Source organism: Marmota flaviventris, chromosome 3 (genome assembly GCF_047511675.1).
Source record: "Marmota flaviventris isolate mMarFla1 chromosome 3, mMarFla1.hap1, whole genome shotgun sequence".
In the NCBI taxonomy this organism is placed as follows: domain Eukaryota; kingdom Metazoa; phylum Chordata; class Mammalia; order Rodentia; family Sciuridae; genus Marmota; species Marmota flaviventris.
The window spans coordinates 10828969-10849693 of NC_092500.1; the positions used below are offsets into that span (position 1 = coordinate 10828969).

Sequence of the window (20725 nt, forward strand, 5' to 3'; positions counted from 1 at the left end):
TGCCCAGTCGAGTCCCCACGGGACGGCAGCCCCAGCCACCACACTGTGGACGAGAAGGGCCCAGCCCAGCCACCCCAGAATGCCCCGAGAGAGGGCGTGGCTGCTGTGGAGGGCCGTTAGGTTTGGTGCCCAGAGAGATGCCAGCCACAGACCTTTCTGGGCTTGCCATCGACTCTTTGGTCTCTGTCCTGTGCGTTCTCCCTCCAAATCCCCCACCCCGACATCTGGCTCCCTCCAGGCCTCCTGGGGTGTGGGGGGCAGGGCAGGCGGGGCCCTGGGATGAGGGAGGCCATCAGGACGTCTCTAGGAGACCTCTGGGGGGACCTCAAGGAAGGCGAATCGAGCAGCTACCCAGGTGATCCAAAATTCCATTCAGTTCCCACGGGCACTGGGTTCTGCACCCCAAGCTGTGTCCAGGGTGGGAAGTGCAGAGCGGGAGGAAGGGCCCTCTGACCACTCAGGGTTGAGGGGCCAGGGGAGGAGACAGACCATGAATAACCCCTGATCTCTGTCTCACAGACTCATCTTGGGTTCAGAATGAAGAGCCTCTGGTCTCAGGGGACCGTGGTAGAGATGTTCCCAACCCTGTCTCTGCAGGAAACAGAAACAGAAACACCCATCTTCAAAGAAACCCACAGACACCGTGACCCCAACCACAGCTGGGAGTGGCCTGAGCAGATGTTGGTGATGAATGAGGCACCAGAGCCCAGAAAGGCGAACCTGTGCCCCTGTGATGCCCAGGAGGGGGTTTGGAGACCGAAGAGATGCCAGCCAAAGCCGCCAGTCTCACAGAAGCCTCAGGGGGCGCCGGATCAGAGGAGTGGACACCACAGACGGAGGGGCAGGAGGCCAGAGCCAGCGGGGCTGCCAGTGTGACAGTCAGGCTCCCAGGGAATGCCCCTGCCCTGTGCAGCCGGGCTGTCACCTGTCCCTCACCCAGAGAGCTCTGGACGGGGCACCTGCCATGGACAGGTGGGGTGAGGGCCAGACTGACCTTTGTACATCTGGAAGATTCAACTCCCTTTAGTACCCACCCCCCGCTGCCCGCTCCCCTAAAGCTAGGCTTGGCCATGAGACTTGCTTGGCCACAGGGACATTGGCACTGGCCTCTGATGGTGCCCGGACCCTTGGGCCTGCCAAAATAAGAGCGCACTGCGCGAGGACCCACTGGTGCCGAGAGTGCGAGAGAAGCCCAGGGCAGAGCCGCTCTGCTGACCGGCTGTAACCTGGTGTGCAGACGACTTGACAGGCAGGTGCCCAGCTGGCCCGTCCAGGTCACCCCATCCCAGCTGACCTGAAGGTGTGAGTGAAATAAACGTCGACTGCTGTTGCCCTTGAGATGCCCTGAGGTTTGTTACGCAGCAGTATCTGCCCCATGCAGGGGGATCAGGGGACAGTTAGATTCTGAACCGGATGTTTCCAGCCCAGTTCAGGGGTACCAGTGCCCAGGAGCACACTCGGCCCAGACGGAAACTGGGGACCTGGGCACCCACAGGAAGGTCTTCCAGGTGCTGGCTTCTGGCGTCCTTGACACAGACCCAGCTGTCCCACTGTGCTCCTGAGCCCCAGCCGGAGCCGTGACGCCTGGCTCTGAACAGGAACAGGGGTGAAGGGCGACCAACTCAGGGGGTCTCTCCCGTGACCAAGCAACACGGAAGGAGAGGGGACCCTGAAGAAACCGTCACTGCTGTCCTCGGAGAGAGAAGGAGGCATGTGGTCTCCATAGAGCCCAGGACGCCACAGCAGAGGGCCCTGACAGGGCACAGCTGAGCACAGGTGGCCCGACGACAGGGGTTCTGGGAGGAAACAACTCGGAAAGTCTCCCCAGGATTGAGGAACGCAGATCTCCACATTGGAACAGTCCCCTTTGTGCCCCAAACAACAGATGAAAAGCACCCCAACAAAGCGCCTTTATTAGGGAATCTCAGAAATTCTGGGATACAGCGAAAGTTCTAGAAGCTTCCAGAATATAGAAAACAGGTGCCAAAAGTTACACACAAGGGCTGGGAACAAGCTGGAGGTACCCACAGGTGTCGGCCACCAGTCGAGCCACAGCGGTTCTCAGCCTGGAATTCTGTCCCCAACTAGGCCGTGGGGCGTGCAGAGGGGGCCATCTTCAAACCCAGATGCCTCCTGGGGAAGTCACTGGGGCCTGGGTGCCATCCACGTGACAGTCGGTCTCCAGCGGGGAAGACCTGGAGTCTAGGAACCCGGATGTGGATGTGCGTGGGGAAGAGGTGAAGGGCTCCCTGCTGGGATACAAAGTGTCCCTCTTCTTTTCCAGCCCCAGCTGTCACACGTGCTGGCCCAAGGGACAGCTGGTCCAGAGGAGGGACAATCAAAGGTCTCTAAGAACACACTCTCTCTGCCCTTGGGCTCTGGAAACTCCACTGTGAGGTTTTTGTGAACCTGTACCCGAGTGTGGGAACAAAGACCAAGAATTTTTTTTTTAAGCTGAGTAAATGGAAAAAATGAGGTGATCACTAACTCCCCATTGAACACGAAATAATATTTACATTGCATTAATCATGGGGACGCCGGACAGGCATTTAATGTAAAATTGTGCCTGGGCGGGGGGACTAAAGCCCTGGTCCACCAAAACAGGAAGTCAGAGCTGGGGAATGAGAGACAGGGAAACAGACACAAGGTTGAGCAAGCGGGGTGACAGGGGAGAGCCCGGGCAAGCAGGGCAGGCCCCGGCCACACGAGCCCGGCTGGTTTTTACTACTGCCAGCATTTTTAGCACAACTGGGTTTCTAGAATTTACTTGCAAACAATGCTTTGATAAAATGAAAGCAAATAAAAAATAATTGTGTTCTGGAGAAATAAAAAAAGGAAGCCCAGAGGAGAGGGGGGAGACTGGACAGTGGGAGGGCACTGCTGCCCAGGAGCAGCAATGGTGGACAGCGGTGGCTACACTGTTTCCTCCTCCTTCTCTCCAGCCTGACCTGGGAATCAAACTGATGAGCGGGAAGTTCGCGCATTGTCTTGGCAAGCCCCTAGGGAGCCCCCACCCCATGCAGAGCAGGACCCCAAGGAGCTCGCAGGCCCCGCTGCCCTGTGGACCAGGAAGAGCAGGTTGGCACCGGCTGCCCCGTCGCTGGACCTCCACTCCCGGCCCTGCTAGGGAAGGCGCTCGCCCAGGGCCTCTGTGCCCCGCTGCCAGGGAAAGGGAAGGTCCAGGCCCCCTGTTGCTTTTCATGGCCTTTAGTTAAAAAAAAAAAATTGATAAACAGGCGTCGTTCGGGAGGCAGGTGCTGGTGTTTCCAACGGCTTTGCCCAGAGGGAGGCTGGGCCAGAGGAGGCCACGGAGGCCAGAGAGAGTTCAAGGCCAAGCACTGGGTCAGGGGCAAGCGTTCCCTCCGTTCATCCCTCTCCAGAAACCCGGGGCCAGGTTGCGAGGTTCAGACCATGAGGCAGGCGCATCCTGCTGAAGTTCCAAGAGGGGTTTCACAGTCACGTGGCTTGATGGGGACAGAGCTGGGGCTCAGGCTCCCCTACCCAGTGCCCCAGCCCATGTACCCTACCAGCAGGAGTTAAGTGGTGCCTTTTCTGTCTCTGCTGGGAACCACTACAGTGTGAAGGAAGGGATTGACTCATTCCATCGTCATGGCAACCCGATGAATAGGTGTTGAAGATGAGGACTAGGCTCAGAGAGGTTAAGTCGCATATCTGAGGCCACACAGCCAAGTCAAATGGCAAAGCTGAGATTCCACCCTAGAGAGCTGACAGGGCTTGCTGGGAGCCATTAGCCAAGTAGGTATGACAATTTCCTTGCCAGCGTACCCCATGTTGCTGACATGTTGCAGCGACATTGAATGTAGGTGACCTTGCTCAAGGACCAAGGCAGATTAGGGTGTTCCTGGTTTTAAGATAATCGTGTTTAGGGTGTTCCCAGTTTAGGTTCCAGGTTTAAGGTTTAAGATTATTCCTGCTGGGAATAGGGCGTATCCTGCTGCCTGAGTTCCCCTTGAGTTCTCACGGGATTCAGACAGTATATTTTGGAGATAGAAGCCCAGTGGAGGGGGATTTGGGAGAGAACGTGGATTTGGGCAGAGAACGTGGATTTCCCCAGAACGTGTTTGTAGACGGCTGGTGTGAGTTCGGGAATAAAGAGTTGCTGTTTGAATCTACAAGCTGTGTGGTGGCTCGTGATTGTGTGCCCAGCCAGACTGCAGCATTTGTGCCCAGCCAGACTGTGGCATTTGGCGGCTCGTACGGGGAACTTCTGAAGCTTGGAGGTAAGTGAAATTGCTCGCCCCTGAGGAAGAGCGAAAGAATGGGTGACCAATTCAAAAAACAATGTGTTATTGTTTTGATTTATTTTGTTTTTATTTCAAGTTGCCTGTTCCTAGAACTTTCTCAGGCAAACTGGGGAAAATGGTTGACTCAAGGTTTGAAGTTGTTCGCCTCCGAGCAAGAGAAATTGTTAGAGGAAGGAGGCACCCCAGTGAGACCAAGAACAATTAGGGCATATGTTGATACAATACAAAAATGTAGCCCATGGCTTTTTAAAGATGAGTTATTAAGTATATCAATGGGACCATCATGGTATCCTGTAGAAGGATTTTTCTTCAAGAAAGAGATGGCTAGTTCTGTTTACTACATTTGTCTAAGATCTTGGTTTTTACAGACATCTGATTAATTTACAAAGCTAAAGTGTTAAAATATCAACCACTAAATATAAGATCAAGTACTCTTTACTTATTAAGTTCCATAAGGTAATATATTTAAACATTATGTGTGTTTTCATAAATTGGTAAATGGAAAAAGGTTTAATATTGCTTTGGTCTGTGTCTTTGCTGAAACAAGGTTACTAAGAGTTCAGATTCTATCAGGTGTAATTTATATACAAAGAGTAGAAAAATTTTCAGTTGGGTTTCAATTATAGTATCATAGTATCATAAAAAACATGAAAGTCTTTCATCTTATTAAAGTGGAGTAATTTGTCTAAATCAGAAATTTTATAAGAGTTGTTTCAAAATGTGAATTTATAAAAAGGGTTAATGGTTAAAAAAGAGAGAAAAAGATTCAAGATGTGGAAATATATTTTAATATAAAAGGTTAAAGGAAAAAGAAATGTTTCTAGATGAGATAATCTCTGTGTGGTAAAGTAAAAGTTGTAAAATGCCATTTAAAAAGATTTTGAGGAAACTGACTTACTTTAAAAGCTTGAGAAAGGAAGAAAGAAGAAAAAGATATTTGTACATGGCAGATTGAGACAAAGCTTCTCAATGGAGTTTAAAAAAAAGCCTTTGGTTGAAGGGCAGCCATGTAAACTAACATTAAAGAGATTTAAACAAAATCTAAGCCTCGTTTAAAAGAGTGAAGCTGTAGGTGGTGAAAAAGTACATTTAAAAGTACAGTATAGATGAAAATTAAAAGGCTTTAAAAGGTTAAATTGAAGGTGGTCGAGATACCTTCATGGCGGAAAAAAGATTGCTTTATTGCATCATTCGAAGCCTAGTTAATCTTAAAGGCATTACTTAAAAAAATGGGAAGATAATAGGATAAAAGATATTTAGATAAAGAAGATTAAAAATTTAAAGTGAAAAACTTTAAAGACAGAAGTACAGAAAGGTAAAAAAAAGATAGAAAAGATGTAGAAAGATAAAAAAATGTAGGAAGACAAAAATTTTAAACCCACAAAATAGGAAGAAAAAAAAAAACTAGGAGGAAAATAAGCAACTAAGGGTAAATATACAAACCTTAGGAAAAAAAAAAAACTAGAAGATAGAAATAAGAAAAAATGGTTGAAAATGTCAAGTAAAGGTATTTCAGATAGAAAATGCAAGAAGCTAAGACAACTATTAGATACAGACATATACTTATTAAAGCAAAAAGAGGGAATTGGAAAGGGGTATATATCCCCCAAAGATAAACTTAAAATAACCCTTTTTACCCTAAACTTTTTAAAATTTAGATTCATCAGGACTTAGTGCTGCGGAAAGGCATATGTATCCAAAAAATGTACATAAGGCTAAAGTACTTTGGAAAGATATTCTAACAGGACAATGGAAAGGTCCTGACCCAGTGATTGTCTGGAGTCGGGGGTCTGTTTGTGTTTTTCCACAGGGAGAATAGCAGCCCATTTGGATTCCAGAGAGATTAACTAAAACAATTTCTACAGATCGAAAAGAAGATGATTTGACTCAAATCCATAACAGCTGATATCCAGAACTCCAGCTTGGCCATTCTTACATCTGCGACAGTGATTAACCAGGATGCTTTTTTCAATAGCTATTTTATTATTGCATTTTTCCACATCATAAGGTTCTATTTTTATTTTTTGAGCTCATACAAACCTAGGTTAATGTTTTTCTGATCAGTTTTATATTTTGACTGTGGAGTTTTTAAACATTGCAATGGAGATTTCACCCAGGTAAAGCTACAAGGCCTTTACTATTTTCTTATGTGTTGTACGTTTGTGTACACTCTTGTGTTTTGTGTTGTATGTCTGTATGTGTGTATGTCCATATTTCTTATATGAGGAGCGCTCATGAAAAAATGGATCCGAATTATTATTATTATTTTTATTCACGTGATTTAAATGGTTTAATTTAAATTAGGTAAACAGCTGTTAAGGATTGTTTTTAAAGGTGGTTAACAGATCTGTTTGTTTACTAGTTTAAATTAGGTAAAAGGCTGTTAAGGATTGTTTTTAAAGTAGGTTAACAGATCTGTTTGTTTACTTTCACCTTTCCTTTTCATTATATTTAATAATTCTTTTCAGGATAATGTCTCTTTAGCATCATTGCCAGAATTCCTATCTCCATCCCAGTGCCGGTGAAGAACTCAACAAGTAATGCTCAATCAAAGAGTCAACTTACTTTGGGAGGAAACTTACTTTGGGAGGAAATGGACATATTGATAGATTCCTCTGCTTTGAACTGCTTGCAGAACTTGCCTGGACTATGTAACTATCGTTTGGTGCAGCGAATTGTGGTAATGCTGGCATATCTTTGCTGATGGTGTCACTAGTGATGCAATTTTTATTTCCTTGCCAGCGCACCCCATGTTAATTGTGGTAGTGCTGACATATCTTTGCTGATGGTGTCACCAGTGATGCAATTTTTCCCAAGGAGCCGTCAATTGGCTTGGTGTCGTGGCATTTCTGTATCCTCCTCCCTTCTGCTAGTGATGGTCTAAAATTTGGGGGCCAATGGCTTATGCTGGACTGGTAGTCAGTGACGGGTATGATCCAATTGCTGTGGTATCAACCTAAGACAGGAGGCTGACGCCTAAAGGTCAGTTTTCCGATGACGGGTAAGAACCATATGTTGAATTGGACAACCTACCAGGCACGGTCCATAAGCCACATTAACCTCACTCCCCCACTGGCACCAAGGCCAAATTTGGGGGCCAACAGAGGTGAGGCAAAGAACCTCACCCCCCCACTGGTGCATAGACCTATCCACAAGTATGGCTGTATGCTGGACCGGTAGTCAGTGACGGGTATGATTCAATTGCAGTGGTATCAACCTAAGACAGGAGGCTGACGCCTAAAGGTCAGTTTTCCGATGACGGGTAAGAACCATATGTTGAATTGGACAACCTACCAGGCACGGTCCTTAAGCCACATTGCTTGTTGTTTAATTAATCAGAAGGGGGGAGATGCTGGGAGCCATTAGCCAAGTAGGTATGACAATTTCCTTGCCAGCGTACCCCATGTTGCTGACATGTTGCAGCGACATTGAATGTAGGTGACCTTGCTCAAGGACCAAGGCAGATTAGGGTGTTCCTGGTTTTAAGATAATCGTGTTTAGGGTGTTCCCAGTTTAGGTTCCAGGTTTAAGGTTTAAGATTATTCCTGCTGGGAATAGGGTGTATCCTGCTGCCTGAGTTCCCCTTGAGTTCTCACGGGATTCAGACAGTATATTTTGGAGATAGAAGCCCAGTGGAGGGGGATTTGGGAGAGAACGTGGATTTGGGCAGAGAACGTGGATTTCCCCAGAACGTGTTTGTAGACGGCTGGTGTGAGTTCGGGAATAAAGAGTTGCTGTTTGAATCTACAAGCTGTGTGGTGGCTCGTGATTGTGTGCCCAGCCAGACTGCAGCATTTGTGCCCAGCCAGACTGTGGCAAGGGCTGATGAACTGAGGACACTCTTGATGGGGACTTCAGGGAGCCCCTGGGCTGAGCTGGGAGGACATTTTTTCATCTCTTATTTCAGAGGACAGACCTCGGGATCAGTAGTTGAGCCCTCCACCTGATCTCGGGTCAGCTCCAGCACGGGCTATGCCGGGAGAGCAGAGGGATGGAGGAGGCTTTACCCTGGAGGCTGGCGCTCTGGGACCTCACCGCCCAGTGCTGAGGGCAGATGTGGCTGCCTGAGCCGAGTCTCCTGGGTTGGGTTGGGCCCAGCTAGTCACTGCTGGGACGTCCAGGGGAGGAAGTACCTCATCCTGGCACCTGGTGACCACCGTCTCATGTGTGGGGACAGGCTGGGTGGGGACCGACTCCTGAGTGGGGACACAGCCTGGGCACCCCTCCTTGGCCTTCTGACCGGTCTCCCTGCCTCTGCCCTGCCCCAGACACGGCTCCCAGAGCAGCTGGACAGCAAACCTTCTAGAAATGTCAACCAGGTCTCAGAACTCTGCTCCCCCAGGAGGCTCCCAAGACTGAGATGACCACAGTCCACGCGGTCGGGGTCGCCTCCCAGGACAGTCGCTGCTGTCCTTGGAGAGGCCATCCTCACTCTTTGGTCCTCAACGGTCCGTCCCCGTCTCCTTCCTGTGTTTCCTTTCCAGATCCACACCGGTGGGACCACGGCCTTGCCTGCTTGTCCCCTGCCTGGCTCCCAGTGTGAGTCCCAGGAGGTGGCGGGAGCCCAGGGCAGGCACAGGCCAGCAGGAAGGAGGCTGGGCTGGCCACAGGGCCTGGTGGTCCACAGTGAGACACCTCAGGAAGGCCACAGTGGAGGAGGAGGAGGAGGGACAGTGCCGCGGAAGCCCCCCAACCCTGGGGACAGGCTCAGAGTCACCTATGCCTCATGACCTTGGCCTGGAGGAAGGGTCGTGCACAGGGCAAATTGGAGGGACAGTGTTCAGAGTGGGATCCAGGAGTCCCAGTGGGACCGTCCCCTGGGCCTACTGTGTGCTGCCCCTGCAAGAATTCAGTTCCCAGTTCCTGGCCCCAAAGAATGGTCCACTCCAGCGAGGGGCCTGGTTGGAACCTGGCACATAGTAGGTGCCCGACAGAGACTCTGCTTCGGGCTTCCCTGTCTTCTCTGACTTTTCCTCCCCTCCCTCTCCTGAGTCAGGAGTGGGTTTTGCCGCTGGCCGCTGGCCACCCACCTGGTGGCAGGGAATACTAATTTCGTCTCCAATTAAGCAAAATATCAGCCCCGAAGAGCCCCGTTCCTCAGTAGATTCATATTAAAAAGCTGTCCTCGATTCTCGCTATTACATCTTTAATTTTGTCAAATCCAAACCAGGGGCAACCTCTGTTCTCGCCGCAGGACGCCTCTGCTTGGCCTCCGCCTGGCTCCGCACCGTTCCGACCTGTGCCTCCGCCTCTCGCTTTGCGGGGGTCTCTCCCGCTTCCCGGGGCCCGGGGTGAGGACCCGCCGCCCTGCGGCCACGCGACGGCGGGACGCAACTGCGGACAGGACGCCTCCGCGGGCACCCGCCCTCCTCTCCGCGGCGCGCAGGGCCCCCCGGGTCTCAGCTGGGACGCAGCCGTCGTCGGCGGGGGGCGTCCTGCCCGCTGGCCGCGGACCTCCCTGGACACCTGCCCCTCTGCGGCTCCGCGTGGGTGGCCGAGTCTCCCGGGTAACCCCCCCCCCCGCCGCCCCGCCCGCGCCCGCTCCCCGTGTCACATCTGTGGCACCGTCCTTCCCTGCCACTCTGCCTGCCACCCCCTCGTCCTCCCCCCTCCCTCCTGGCTCTGTCCCTGCCTCTCTCCGCAGCTGCTCCGTCCTTCCTCCTGCTTCGCTTTCCCTGTCACGCACCTCCTCTCCCCTCACTCCGCGATCCGCTTTCCGCCCACCAGGTCCCCTCTCCCCCTCTCCCTCCCTCCCTCCCTCCCTCCCTCCCTCTCTCTCTCTTTCTTTCCCCCACTCTCTCCCCCCTCCCCACCCCCGCGGTCCCCCTCTTCCTCCTTTTCCATTGGCTTCTCCGGTCCCCTCTCCTCTCTGCCCCCCCAGCTCTGCCCCCCTGCCCACCCCCCCTGCGTCCCGGAGGTGGGGGCGACGCTCCGACGCAGGTGGGGAGTCAGGCTGGAGTCAGATGGGAGAGGCTCAGGGGACAGATGTGGCTGTGGGCCTAGGAGGGGGCCCAAGCCCGCCAGCAGCCTAGAAGTGGGCACCTGTAGGGACCCCAGCTGGGGGTGCTCTGGGAGGGGGCGGCAGGATGATGAGCAGCCTGGCGGCCAGGAGGGGAGGCCTCTGCCCCTGGGCAGGTAAGGAGGTGGGCTGGGTGGTCCTGGGTGGGATGCCTGGCCCATGGCTGCCCAGGATGAGCTGGGAAGGCCCACGGGGGCTGGCAGAGGGTGGAGTGTCCCACTGAGCAAGGCGGGAGGGCCTCCGTGACCTCTGGGTGGGAGGCTCAGAATCTTGTGTCGTGATTCCAGAATCTTCGGGTCTAGGAGCAGCAGAATGTCGGAGCTGGACGAGGCCAGATGCATCCTGTTACTCCATATCCTGGGCTTGGGGGGCAGCTCTCCCGAGCTCCTCTGTGCCAGGCACAATGCCTGGTTCACTCCTGTTTAATCTCTTCACCAACCCTGGGAGGTGGGTACATGTGTCTTCCCTTTAATGGGCATAAATGAGGTTCAGAGAGGAGAAATGACTCGTCCAAGGTCACACAGCAATTTGGCAGGGCTTGTGGGGTGTGCTCCAATGGAGGTCAGACCCCAAGCTGAGGATGGAAATCAGTCAATACCCATTAGATGACCCAGGCCTCTGGAGGAAGGCCTGGGGTGCAGAGGCAGAAACAGCAGGGGCGTTCGGCCGGCTTCTGCCAGGGCTGCCTCTAGAGAGGCCAGCATGGCCAGGAGGTACTGATGATTAAGGAACAGAAAGAACTGGGCTTGAATCCTGGGTTCCTACTCACCAGCTGGGTGACCTTCTCCTGGTTACTTAACCTCTCTGACCCTCTGCTTCCTCCTCCCTCCTGCCTCCTGGGCTTCCTGGGCATTCCCTGCTGCGAGCTCCAGGCCTCTGCCCAGGAACAGTGTTGCAGTTTGAGCTCTGTTGCTTCTGTTAGCGTCTACTGAGTGCTGGGTGATGTACCCAGAGGGGTCCGGGGCGGAGGGACAAGGGAATGAGAGGGACAGGGTGTCTGGCCTCCCCGAGGGGCTGTCCTGGATTACTGTAGGGCTGGGAGCAGCTACTCACTCTCTCTTGCCTCTCTCCTCTCCAGAACAGCCTTCTGAGGAGTCCGCCCCCGGCTTTCAGCCGAGCTTGTGCCAAAGATAAACCAGACAGCGAGGAAGAGTCCTTCCCTCCCCAAAATGAGCTGATCACGCCCAGGATTCCACTCCTTCCAGAAAAGACGGCACAGAAATTGCAGGTCTGGCTCCCCACGTGGAAAGCTGTCATTTCCCGGCTTGTGGTGCCTGGGAAACCTGGACAGAGAGGGTGGGTGGAGGCCGGGAGGAGGCAGGGAGTCTCAGGGAGGCCGGGGCCGGGAGGGGCTGCTTCATCCCTGGGGTGAGGAGGTCTGCCTGGCGCGTTGGCGCATGTGGGTTCGCATGTGTGCGGGGCTGCAGGGCGCTGGACTCAGAGCTCCCCTCACCCCCCGGCTTCCCCTGAGGGCATCTGGAAATTAGGCCTGCCCGGCTTCCTGCCCCTCTGGGGAGCCTGGTGCTCCCTGCCTCCTGCAGCCCTGGGCTGTGATTGGCCGCAGTGGGTCCTCTGTACAGAGGCTCTGCCACCAGCAGTGGATGGGCGAGGTGGACGGTGACGTAGGGCACTCCCCTCCCTCAGGCCCAGGAAGCAGGACTTTAAGGTTCTAGATGCCACCGTTCCCTGGCTGCTGCTGGCCTTTGGGATTCAGCGTTCTCTGATTCAAGGACTCGAGCTTAAAGATCCACGAGTCCCAGTCCCCGGGCTCTGTCCTGGGAGTCTAACAGCCCAGGAGTAGGCCGGAGAGCTCTGCAGAGGCCAGGGAGCTGGCCAGCCGCGGCCCTGGGGCGGCGCCCCCCTCCTGACCTGGCCTTAGTCTGCGAGCCTGTGAAATGGAGGCCGGGTGGTCACGGGGGTCTTCCTGGATGTGCCTTTTCTTAGCTGTGCCTGGGGCCTCGCCTTCCTCCCTCCCTCCCTCTCATTCGCTTGTCCCTCTCTGTCCTTGTGACACTACAGGCACCAGCTTTGCCTGGAGGGTGGCACAGTTGGATTCAGGGGTGCACAGCTGGTGGCACCGAGCGCCCTGTAGCCCACGTCCAGATTCCCTGGCTCAGGAGAGCCCATGAGAGCCTGGGGTGGGGGCGGGCTGAGGACAGGCTGGGGGCTCCCCCACTTCTGGAGCCGGGAGGGTGCCGGGAGCTCAGGCAGCCTCGGCTGAAGTGGGAGGAGACGCGGCTCAGGGGTCCTTAGCCATCCTGATGCCCGATGCCCAGCTGGCACCAGGAGCCGGCTCCATGCTCACCCGCCCCGAGGCGGTGGCTGGGGGGTAGGGACCTCCCCGTCCCAGGAGCTGTGCACCTTCCAGTGGGGCCATGCAGGCACCAGGCCCACGGGAGGGACTTCAGGCCTGGTGCCGGTCAGCTGCAGGAGCGGGAGGAGGGGTGGTGGCTGAGGGATGTCCTCCCCTTCAGGGTTTCTGCAGGGGAACCAGAGACAGCCAGGGCCGTCACTAGGAAGGAGGGGCGCAGGGGAGAGTCAGGCCAGAGACAGTCAAGCGCTCAGCCTTGGCCAGGCCTCCCTGGAGCCGGAAGTGCTGCGGAGGCTGCCAAGGCCGAGTCCCCTCCCCAGGGACCTGCAGTGCCATTCCCAGCAGTGCCAGTTCTTCACGCTGAGGACCGTGCTCCAGGTCCCTCTGACTGACTCAGAGGGAGTGGCTGCTGTGTGAAGTGACAGGCAGGGGACAAAGCCAGATGGGGGTCTCCACGCTAGGGAGACCACAGTCTGCCCGGGAAGCCTGGGGGAGCCTGGGCTGCTTAGGCAAGACAGAGGCTGCCTGGGCCCGGGGATGGCGGGTGCCTGCGGTGCAGGGGGTGCCCTCCTGCCCGCGCTTCCAGACCCACCTGGGAGGTCCTGTGCCCCTGCCTGCAGCTGGGGAGGTGCTTCTGTCCAGCACCACCACACGTGCTGTAGGGCCTTCCTTTCCCAGTCGGCCTGGAGGAGAAGGGCACTCGGGCACCCATGCCATGCACAGTCCCCTCCCAAGGGAGGGGCACCTCAGAATCTAGCTCTTCACTTCATTTGATGTCAGGAATCTTCCAGAAAAAGACCCAGACATGGTCAATTCGTTTTTCCCTGGTACCAGAGGTTGAACCTAGGGGCGCTTAACCCCTGAGCCCCATCCCCAGCCCACTTTTGTATATTTTGAGACAGGGTCCCACTTAAGTTTCTCAGGGCCTGGCTAAATTGCTGAGGCTGGCCTTGAACTTGGGATCCTTGGGGCATGGTGGATTTCACCTGGAGTTTTGGAGATTCATGGATCCTCTGAGGTTCATCCAGGGACCCGGGTTGCAGGTTGAGGATTTGAGATGTGAAGAGTGTTTTCCAGATGAGGGGACAGAGACCTGTAAGTGCATTGCACCCGGGTGTCGTCTGTGGAGGGGGCAGGAATTATTTTATGAAACGAGAGGATTTCACGTTCCACCGCCATTCAGGCGCGTGACCGAGCACAGTCACTTTTCTCAGTTTCTCATCTGAGAAACGGGACAGCACCGTTCAATCCTGCTGGGCTGGCAGAGTGACCGAGGAGAAGGTGCATCAGGCCCTGGGTGCGTCTACGGGAGGTCTCCAAGGTCACCACAATGGGGGAGGGGCGGCACAGAGCCCGCCATCCCCTGCCATGACTGAGCAGTGTCCTCCTCTCCAGGCCACTAGCTGACCGTTGCCCGGCTTCCCTTGGCTATGGACACCCCTGGCTATCCTTCACTGGTGCCCACGACCTCGGACCCGGGGAACAGCTCCTCGTCCTGGCTCCTGGATGTCACTCCGGGCAACGCCTCCTCGGGCGCTAGCCCTGCAGGGCTGGCCGTCAGCGGTGTTTTGATCCCTCTGGTCTACCTGGTGGTGTGCGTGGTGGGGCTGCTGGGCAACTCGCTGGTCATCTACGTGGTCCTGCGGCACACGGCCAGCCCGTCGGTCACCAGCGTCTACATCCTCAACCTGGCGCTGGCCGACGAGCTCTTCATGCTGGGGCTGCCCTTCCTGGCCGCCCAGAACGCCCTGTCCTACTGGCCCTTTGGCTCCTTCATGTGCCGCCTGGTCATGGCGGTGGACGGCATCAACCAGTTCACCAGCATCTTCTGCCTCACGGTCATGAGCGTGGACCGCTACCTGGCCGTGGTGCACCCCGCGCGCTCCGCCCGCTGGCGCACAGCGCCCGTGGCGCGCACCGTCAGCGCGGCCGTCTGGGTGGCCTCGGCCGTGGTGGTGCTGCCCGTGGTGGTCTTTTCGGGCGTGCCGCGCGGCATGAGCACCTGCCACATGCAGTGGCCCGAGCCGGCGGCCGCCTGGCGGGCGGGCTTCATCATCTACACGGCGGCGCTGGGCTTCTTCGGGCCGCTGCTGGTCATCTGCCTGTGCTACCTGCTCATCGTGGTGAAGGTGCGCTCGGCGGCGCGCAGGGTGCGGGCGCCCTCGTGCCCGCGGCTGCAGGCGCCCTCGTGCCCGCGGCGGCGGCGCTCGGAGCGCAGGGTCACGCGCATGGTGGTGGCGGTGGTGGCGCTCTTCGTCCTCTGCTGGATGCCCTTCTACGTGCTCAACATCGTCAACGTGCTGTGCCCGCTGCCCGAGGAGCCCGCCTTCTTCGGCCTGTACTTCCTGGTGGTGGCGCTGCCCTATGCCAACAGCTGTGCCAACCCCATCCTCTACGGCTTCCTCTCCTACCGCTTCAAGCAGGGCTTCCGCAGGGTCCTGCTGCGGCCGTCCCGCCGCGTGCGAAGCCAGGAGCCCGCGGCCCCCGAGAAGACGGAGGAGGACGAAGAGGAGGAGGGAGAGGAGGGCGGGGAGGAGGAGGAGCGGGGAGGGAGGAAAGGCCAGGAGATGAACGGCAGGGTCAGCCAGGTGGCGCAGCCCGCCACCAGCAGGCAGGAGCAGCCGCCTGGCAGAGCCGCCAGCAAGGAGCAGCAGTTCCTGCCCCAGGAGCCCTCGGCGGGGGAGAAGTCCAGTACCCCACACATCAGCTACCTGTAAGGGTCCTGGGAGGAAGGGCGGGGCCTGCGGCAAGCCGAGGGCATCCTGTCTGAGGTCTCAGAGGCCCGCCATGGGACGTTCAGAGGCCTGCAGTGAGATCCCACTGCTGGGTGGCCCTGGCAGGTCGCTCACCCTCTCTGGACCTTATTTCCTTCTCTGTAACTCAGGGGTGGGAATACTGAGCCTGGATGAGCACTGTTAGATTGAGGGGTCTGGAGGGCGAGGCTACTGGGCTGACCTTCTTGAGTGGGGCCCAGGTTAGGGGGCTCTGCGCCTCTCCCTCAGAGATGGAGCCTCCTGGGGATGACAAACCAGGCCTGAACTTTCTGGGCTCACACTCAGGGATGTGGGAGATGCTGGGGAGCAGACAGGAGCCCCAACAGAAGAAGTCAAAGTCTGGGGGAGGGGAAGTGGAACTGCTCAGGCCCCAGGTCAGTTCTCCCTGGCCCTTGAGGCCCCCTTTATCTCTGGCCTCACATGCTGCCAACTCAGTGACCTCCAGGCCCTTGTGGCCCAAGTGGTCAGCGCGGGACCGCGCCTGCTGCCGAGCGTGAGGAGAGGAGGCAGATTTTCCAGGAAGTCCAGCTTCAGGGTGTCTTGCTGCCTGGGCCCTTTTGAGGCCCGGGTCTAATCTTGTCCTTGTGATTTTATATTCCTTTTCTTGGAGAGGGACTCCAAGCTTGGGCCACCCAGAGCCTAGCGGGGTCCTGTTGAGGTCAGCCACTGACTTCAGGCAGCTCACTGTAGGGGCTCCAGAGCTGCCCAGGTCGCGGAGGGCTGCAGGCATCTCCTACAGGACCAGCCCGTCCTCCTCCTTTTGACCCGTGTCCCCTCACAGACAAGACGGACATGACCTACACAGATGGCACAGGAAGGCAGAGTTTCTATGGAGCAGAGCTGGGAGGGTCACAGGGGAGGTTAGGGGAGAAGAGGAAGAGGGGGAGGGACAGGAAGAGAAGGAGGAGGACAGGTCTGTTTTGGGACCTTGGAGCCGTCCTTGGCCCCTCTGGGCTGGACCGAGGCCCTGGGAATGGAGCTGGCCCCCAGGGGCAGCGGGAAGGTTGGAGAACTTCTGCAGGCTGGGGGAGCCGGCCTCTCTGTTTTCTGTATTCCTGGGGGGAATACAGGGAGCAGCCGCTGTCCAGGTCCCTCTCAGAGCTGACCCTGTAGGGCCACCATGAGGCTGGCCCTGGGGAGGGTGATCCTTCTACTAAGCTCCCCCCTCGCCCCCACAGAGGGCAGGCGCTCCTCAGGGAAAACACAGGAGCCAGGAGAGTGGAGACCTGGTCTCTGGCTCACCTCAGGACCCTTACTGGCCTTAACCTCTCTGGGCCTCAGTTTCCCCATCATGAAACAGAGGTGACATCCAGTTTGCTGCCTGCTGGGATCTGGAGAGACAAACAAGTGAGTGGGTGGGTTACCGAGCTCCTGCCAGGGGCACCTTGGATCATGAAGCGGGCGCACCTCCCACCCCAGGGCTGGCCTGCACCCCTCCTCTTTTAGCAAGTGGCCTCTGTATTGGGCTAAGAACACCTTAGGCCACGAAGAATGGGGATTAGGAGGCCAGAGGTCAAGGGTCAGGGAGGCAGGGCTAGGAGAAGGGAAGTTCCCACACCCAGACCTCCTGGCGGTTGGAGGTCAAACACCCAGCTCTGGGGCTTGGTCTGGGGTTCCCCTGAGGAGAATCTGAGGGTCTTCCCTGGCTGACTCTGCGCCCCAACTCCTGGCGCAGGTCAGCAATGGGGATGGGGACTGGTTAAGACATCTTTTACTACTTCTGCCCCTAGCACTTGTCAATAAAGACGGTGACACATGACAAGAGCGATGGCCTGGGCCTGCTGGCTGCTGTGTGTTCAGATGGGTGTGAATGTGTGGGTGTGGGGGGGCCCACATTTTTTTCTGTACTGGGGATTGAACCCAGAGGTGCTCCACCACTGAGCCACACCTCCAGCCCTTTTAGTTTTTATTTTGAGACACTGTCTCACTAAGTTGCAGAGTCTGGCCTTGAACTTGCAATCCTCCTGTCTCAGGCCCCCGAGCTGTTGGGATTACAGGTGTGTGCCCACATTATTACTTTATGGGATGACATGACTTCACGTTGCAAGCTCCTTCCAGTTTCATGAGGATGCTCACTTACTTCCTTGAACTTGGTGTCTTAGCTGAGAAACAGGGACAACTTGCTGGATTTGGTACATCAAGCTCTTGGCTGGGGTACAGGAGGTCTCCAAGAGAGTGGTGGCACAGAGACAGCCATCTCTGGCCATGAAGGAGCTGTGCCCTCCCTCCCCCAGGTCACTGCTGAGGTTGACAGGCCTCCTCTTGATCACGGACCCCTGCTTATCCACCGGGTGCATGTGAGCTGGGAACACAGTGTGCTCTATGTACCCGCTTCTTTTTGTGTGACTTCCCAGAGTTCAGGTCCTTCAAGGGGCCTAGCAAATGCCAGGCCTGGGCCACATCCTTACAGATGTTGATCCCAAGGCCGCAGGTACCATTTCTTCCTATTTTCCAATTAGCGAATCTCATAGAAGAAAGCCGATTGGCTCCAACGCTCGCTGGGCGCGGTGGTGAAGGTCTGGTGAGCGCAGTGCGGGGCCGAGTAGGTGCTCGGGACATCTCAGGTGAGCGTGTCTTGGGGCTTCCCTGTGGCAGGCCTGCGTGGAGTGAGCGCGGAGGACTCCGGGAGCCAGGGCACCGTGTGGGATCCAGACCACCTTGTCGGGTCCCTCCTCTGGCCCCTTCAGTTCCATACTTCTCCATACCGTGTCACTGCCTATGTGTGGCCCCAGGCACGCATGTGTGTTGGTGTCCTTATCCCATGTATCTGACAGCCTTGTCCCTCCCAGGGCAGGACGTCGCCTGATGCGCCTTCATCTCGGGCCTAGTCTCTCTGCTGCGCGCTCTCCCTGTACCTGGAATCAATGCACGAGCAGGACCATTGCGTTTCACACCTGCAGAGGGCGCTGCGCACACCGTGCCGCTAAGCCTCCTTTGGAGTTCTGCATGGGCAGAACTGAATAATGGGGGCAACTGAATAAATGGGTGTGTGGGGCTGCGGAGGGGGATGGTCGGGGAGACTGAAGGGGCTCCATTTGGCATTTGGGCTAGAATCTATGGGGGAGGGGAGCCCAGGGGCTGCAGGATGAGGGGAGGGTCTGTGGCTGAGAGGTTGAGTGGGAAGGGAGGGACCACCCACTCTATCTGAGTCGTCCTCTCTAGCCATCCAAGTTGTCAGACTCAAGGCCTTACCTTGAACTTGTCTCTCAGAAGTGGTTGCCAGGCAACAGCCCACGTCCACCAGGCTCTGGGCCACAACTTGTCGTGTTGGCATCCGCATTGCCAGAGAGCATCTGGGAGTCACAGGAGCCGTGGGAGGGGAGGCGAGGGCCCTCAGATCTTTGGGTTCCTCCTTGCTTGGAAGGGGTGATAGAGGCCACTGACCCAAGGGTAGGTGACAGCCTGGAATGTATGGGACTCCTGACTCAGAAGAAAACTCTCATGAAGCCAGAACCCCAGGCAGCAGCACACATGGCTTCCTGGAGTTGTGCAAGGCCACAGGCCACCAAGGCCTCAGGCACTCCTTGTCATTGGCAGCCCTGCTGAGAGTCTTGGTGGCTCCACTGTGGGGCAACGAATGCCCTGAAAGTCCCAGGACCCAAAGTCAGGAGTCCCAGGTCCTAGGCCCCTCTCTGCCATAAGCCTCGGGTGGCCTCCAGCCATTTATGTCACCTGTATGCACATAGTTCATTTTGTTAACAAAGGTTTTTCTGGCCACCAACTATATGATGGGCCCCGACACAGGGTTGGAAACCAGGAGGCCATGGACACAGGACTGTGCCCCAGCACTCATGAGCTGCCACCTGTGGATCACTATGCTCTGGGCTCTGGGCGAGCAGAGCTGGGCTGCACTGACCCGGATGTTGCAGCCTAAGGCAGGGATCTGGGTGCACGAGCCCTGGGGCTGAGGAGTGAGTAAGTGAAGGAAGACAGACGGTGGAGGTGAGGCTCGCTCCAGGGACAGGTGGGGACAGGCAGGGCCTGCTGGGGGTTAGTTCCTATTAGGGCCTGAACTGTATCCACTCGAATTCATAGTCAAAGAAGTCCTTACCTCAGGACCTCAGAATGTGACCTTCTAGGGAATAGCATTGTTGCAGATGTACGTCAAGGTGAGGTCAGACAGCAGCAGGGGGGTCTCCTGATCCAATGGGACTGGTGCCCAAGGAGAGGAGAGATTTGGACACAGAGGTGCACACAGGGAGAATGCCACAAAAATACGGAGGTGAGGTGATGCCTCTCCAGCCAAGGACGCGAGCGGTGGCCAGCCAACCACCAGAGGCCAGGAGAGGAGCATGGACCAGGACGCCTCCATCTGGGACTGCCAGCCTTCTGAAGCCCGAGGCCTGCCGTCCTTCGTCAAGGCTGCCCTAGCACATGGAGACCATCCCCGCCTGCCCCGTGGAGTTAACCGTCTACCCTCCCGGGTCCCTGGAGGATTCCTTCCCTCCTTCCACAGATGACTTATCGGGTGCTGTCAACTGCCCAAGATGGAGAGCAGAGATGGACAAGGCCTGTCTTCTGAGAGCCAAGGACGTCCCAGCGAAGAGGCAGTTCTGAAGCCCATGACTCCTGTTCTGGGTGGGAAAACAGACCTGGGATGGGAGGTGACGTGTACAGAGCTCTGCAGAGGAGGGACAGGGCATGGCCTCTCGGCCTTGCTTTCTGCTTTAATGACCAGGAAATGTGTCAATATTTACTCATGGGAATGGCAGGCCCCGCCACGCTGGTCAGCACACCCAGAGCAGGCTTGGTGTCTCCATATGCAAGACCACAACGGTCTCTACTCTCTGCTATGTCCCTACCACCTGCTCACAGGGCCGGGAGGGTCTCGCCCTGCTCTGGCCATACTCAATGGCCCCTATCTATTATGGGATGAGGGAAGCACACGCTTGCCTGTTTACCTGGGCAAAATGGCAGGTGGGCTCTTGGCCATCAAGATTTGAACCCTAGCTGCAACCCTTCTTAGCTCTAAGTGCCTCTGAGCTAGCCTTGGAACCTCTCTGAACCTCAGTTTCCTCATCGGCGAAATGGGCTCCACAACCCCATCTCACAGGACCAGGAGGCGGAGGCTTGTTGGCTCCCACCGGGGTCAGCTCTGAGCTCTCTGTCCGGCAGGGGGCGCCACGGGACCTCAGGAACGTCCCCTTTCCCCTCGGCGCCCGCCCCGCTCGGACTCAGCCCGACTCAGCTCCACTCAGCCCCGCTCGGATCCACTAGGCCAGGCTCGGCTCTTTTCGTTTGGAGCCGTCTGGGCTCGGCTCTGTTCGTTTGGAGCCGTCTGGGCTCGGCTGGACTCGGCTCTATTCGGCCGCACGCGACCGGACTCGGTTCGGCTTAGGCAAGCTCGGCCTCGTTC

The 20725-nt window shown here is 56.3% G+C and overlaps 1 protein-coding gene across 1 annotated transcript; it reads left to right on the plus strand.

Moving 5' to 3' along the window:
- Positions 1 to 10634: 10634 nt before the first annotated feature.
- Positions 10635 to 17133, plus strand: Sstr3 (somatostatin receptor 3). The gene is made up of 3 exons (XM_027936431.3): positions 10635 to 10731; positions 11363 to 11512; positions 13991 to 17133. The coding sequence occupies exon 3, from the start codon at positions 14026 to 14028 to the stop codon at positions 15310 to 15312; it is 1287 nt and encodes a 428-aa protein (XP_027792232.2). The 5' UTR covers positions 10635 to 10731; positions 11363 to 11512; positions 13991 to 14025; the 3' UTR covers positions 15313 to 17133.
- Positions 17134 to 20725: the final 3592 nt, after the last annotated feature.

What these genes read in the sequence shown, in the direction of transcription:
- Sstr3 (XM_027936431.3), top strand. Translation starts at nt 14,026, where the DNA reads ATGGACACCCCTGGCTATCCTTCACTGGTGCCCACGACCTCGGACCCG.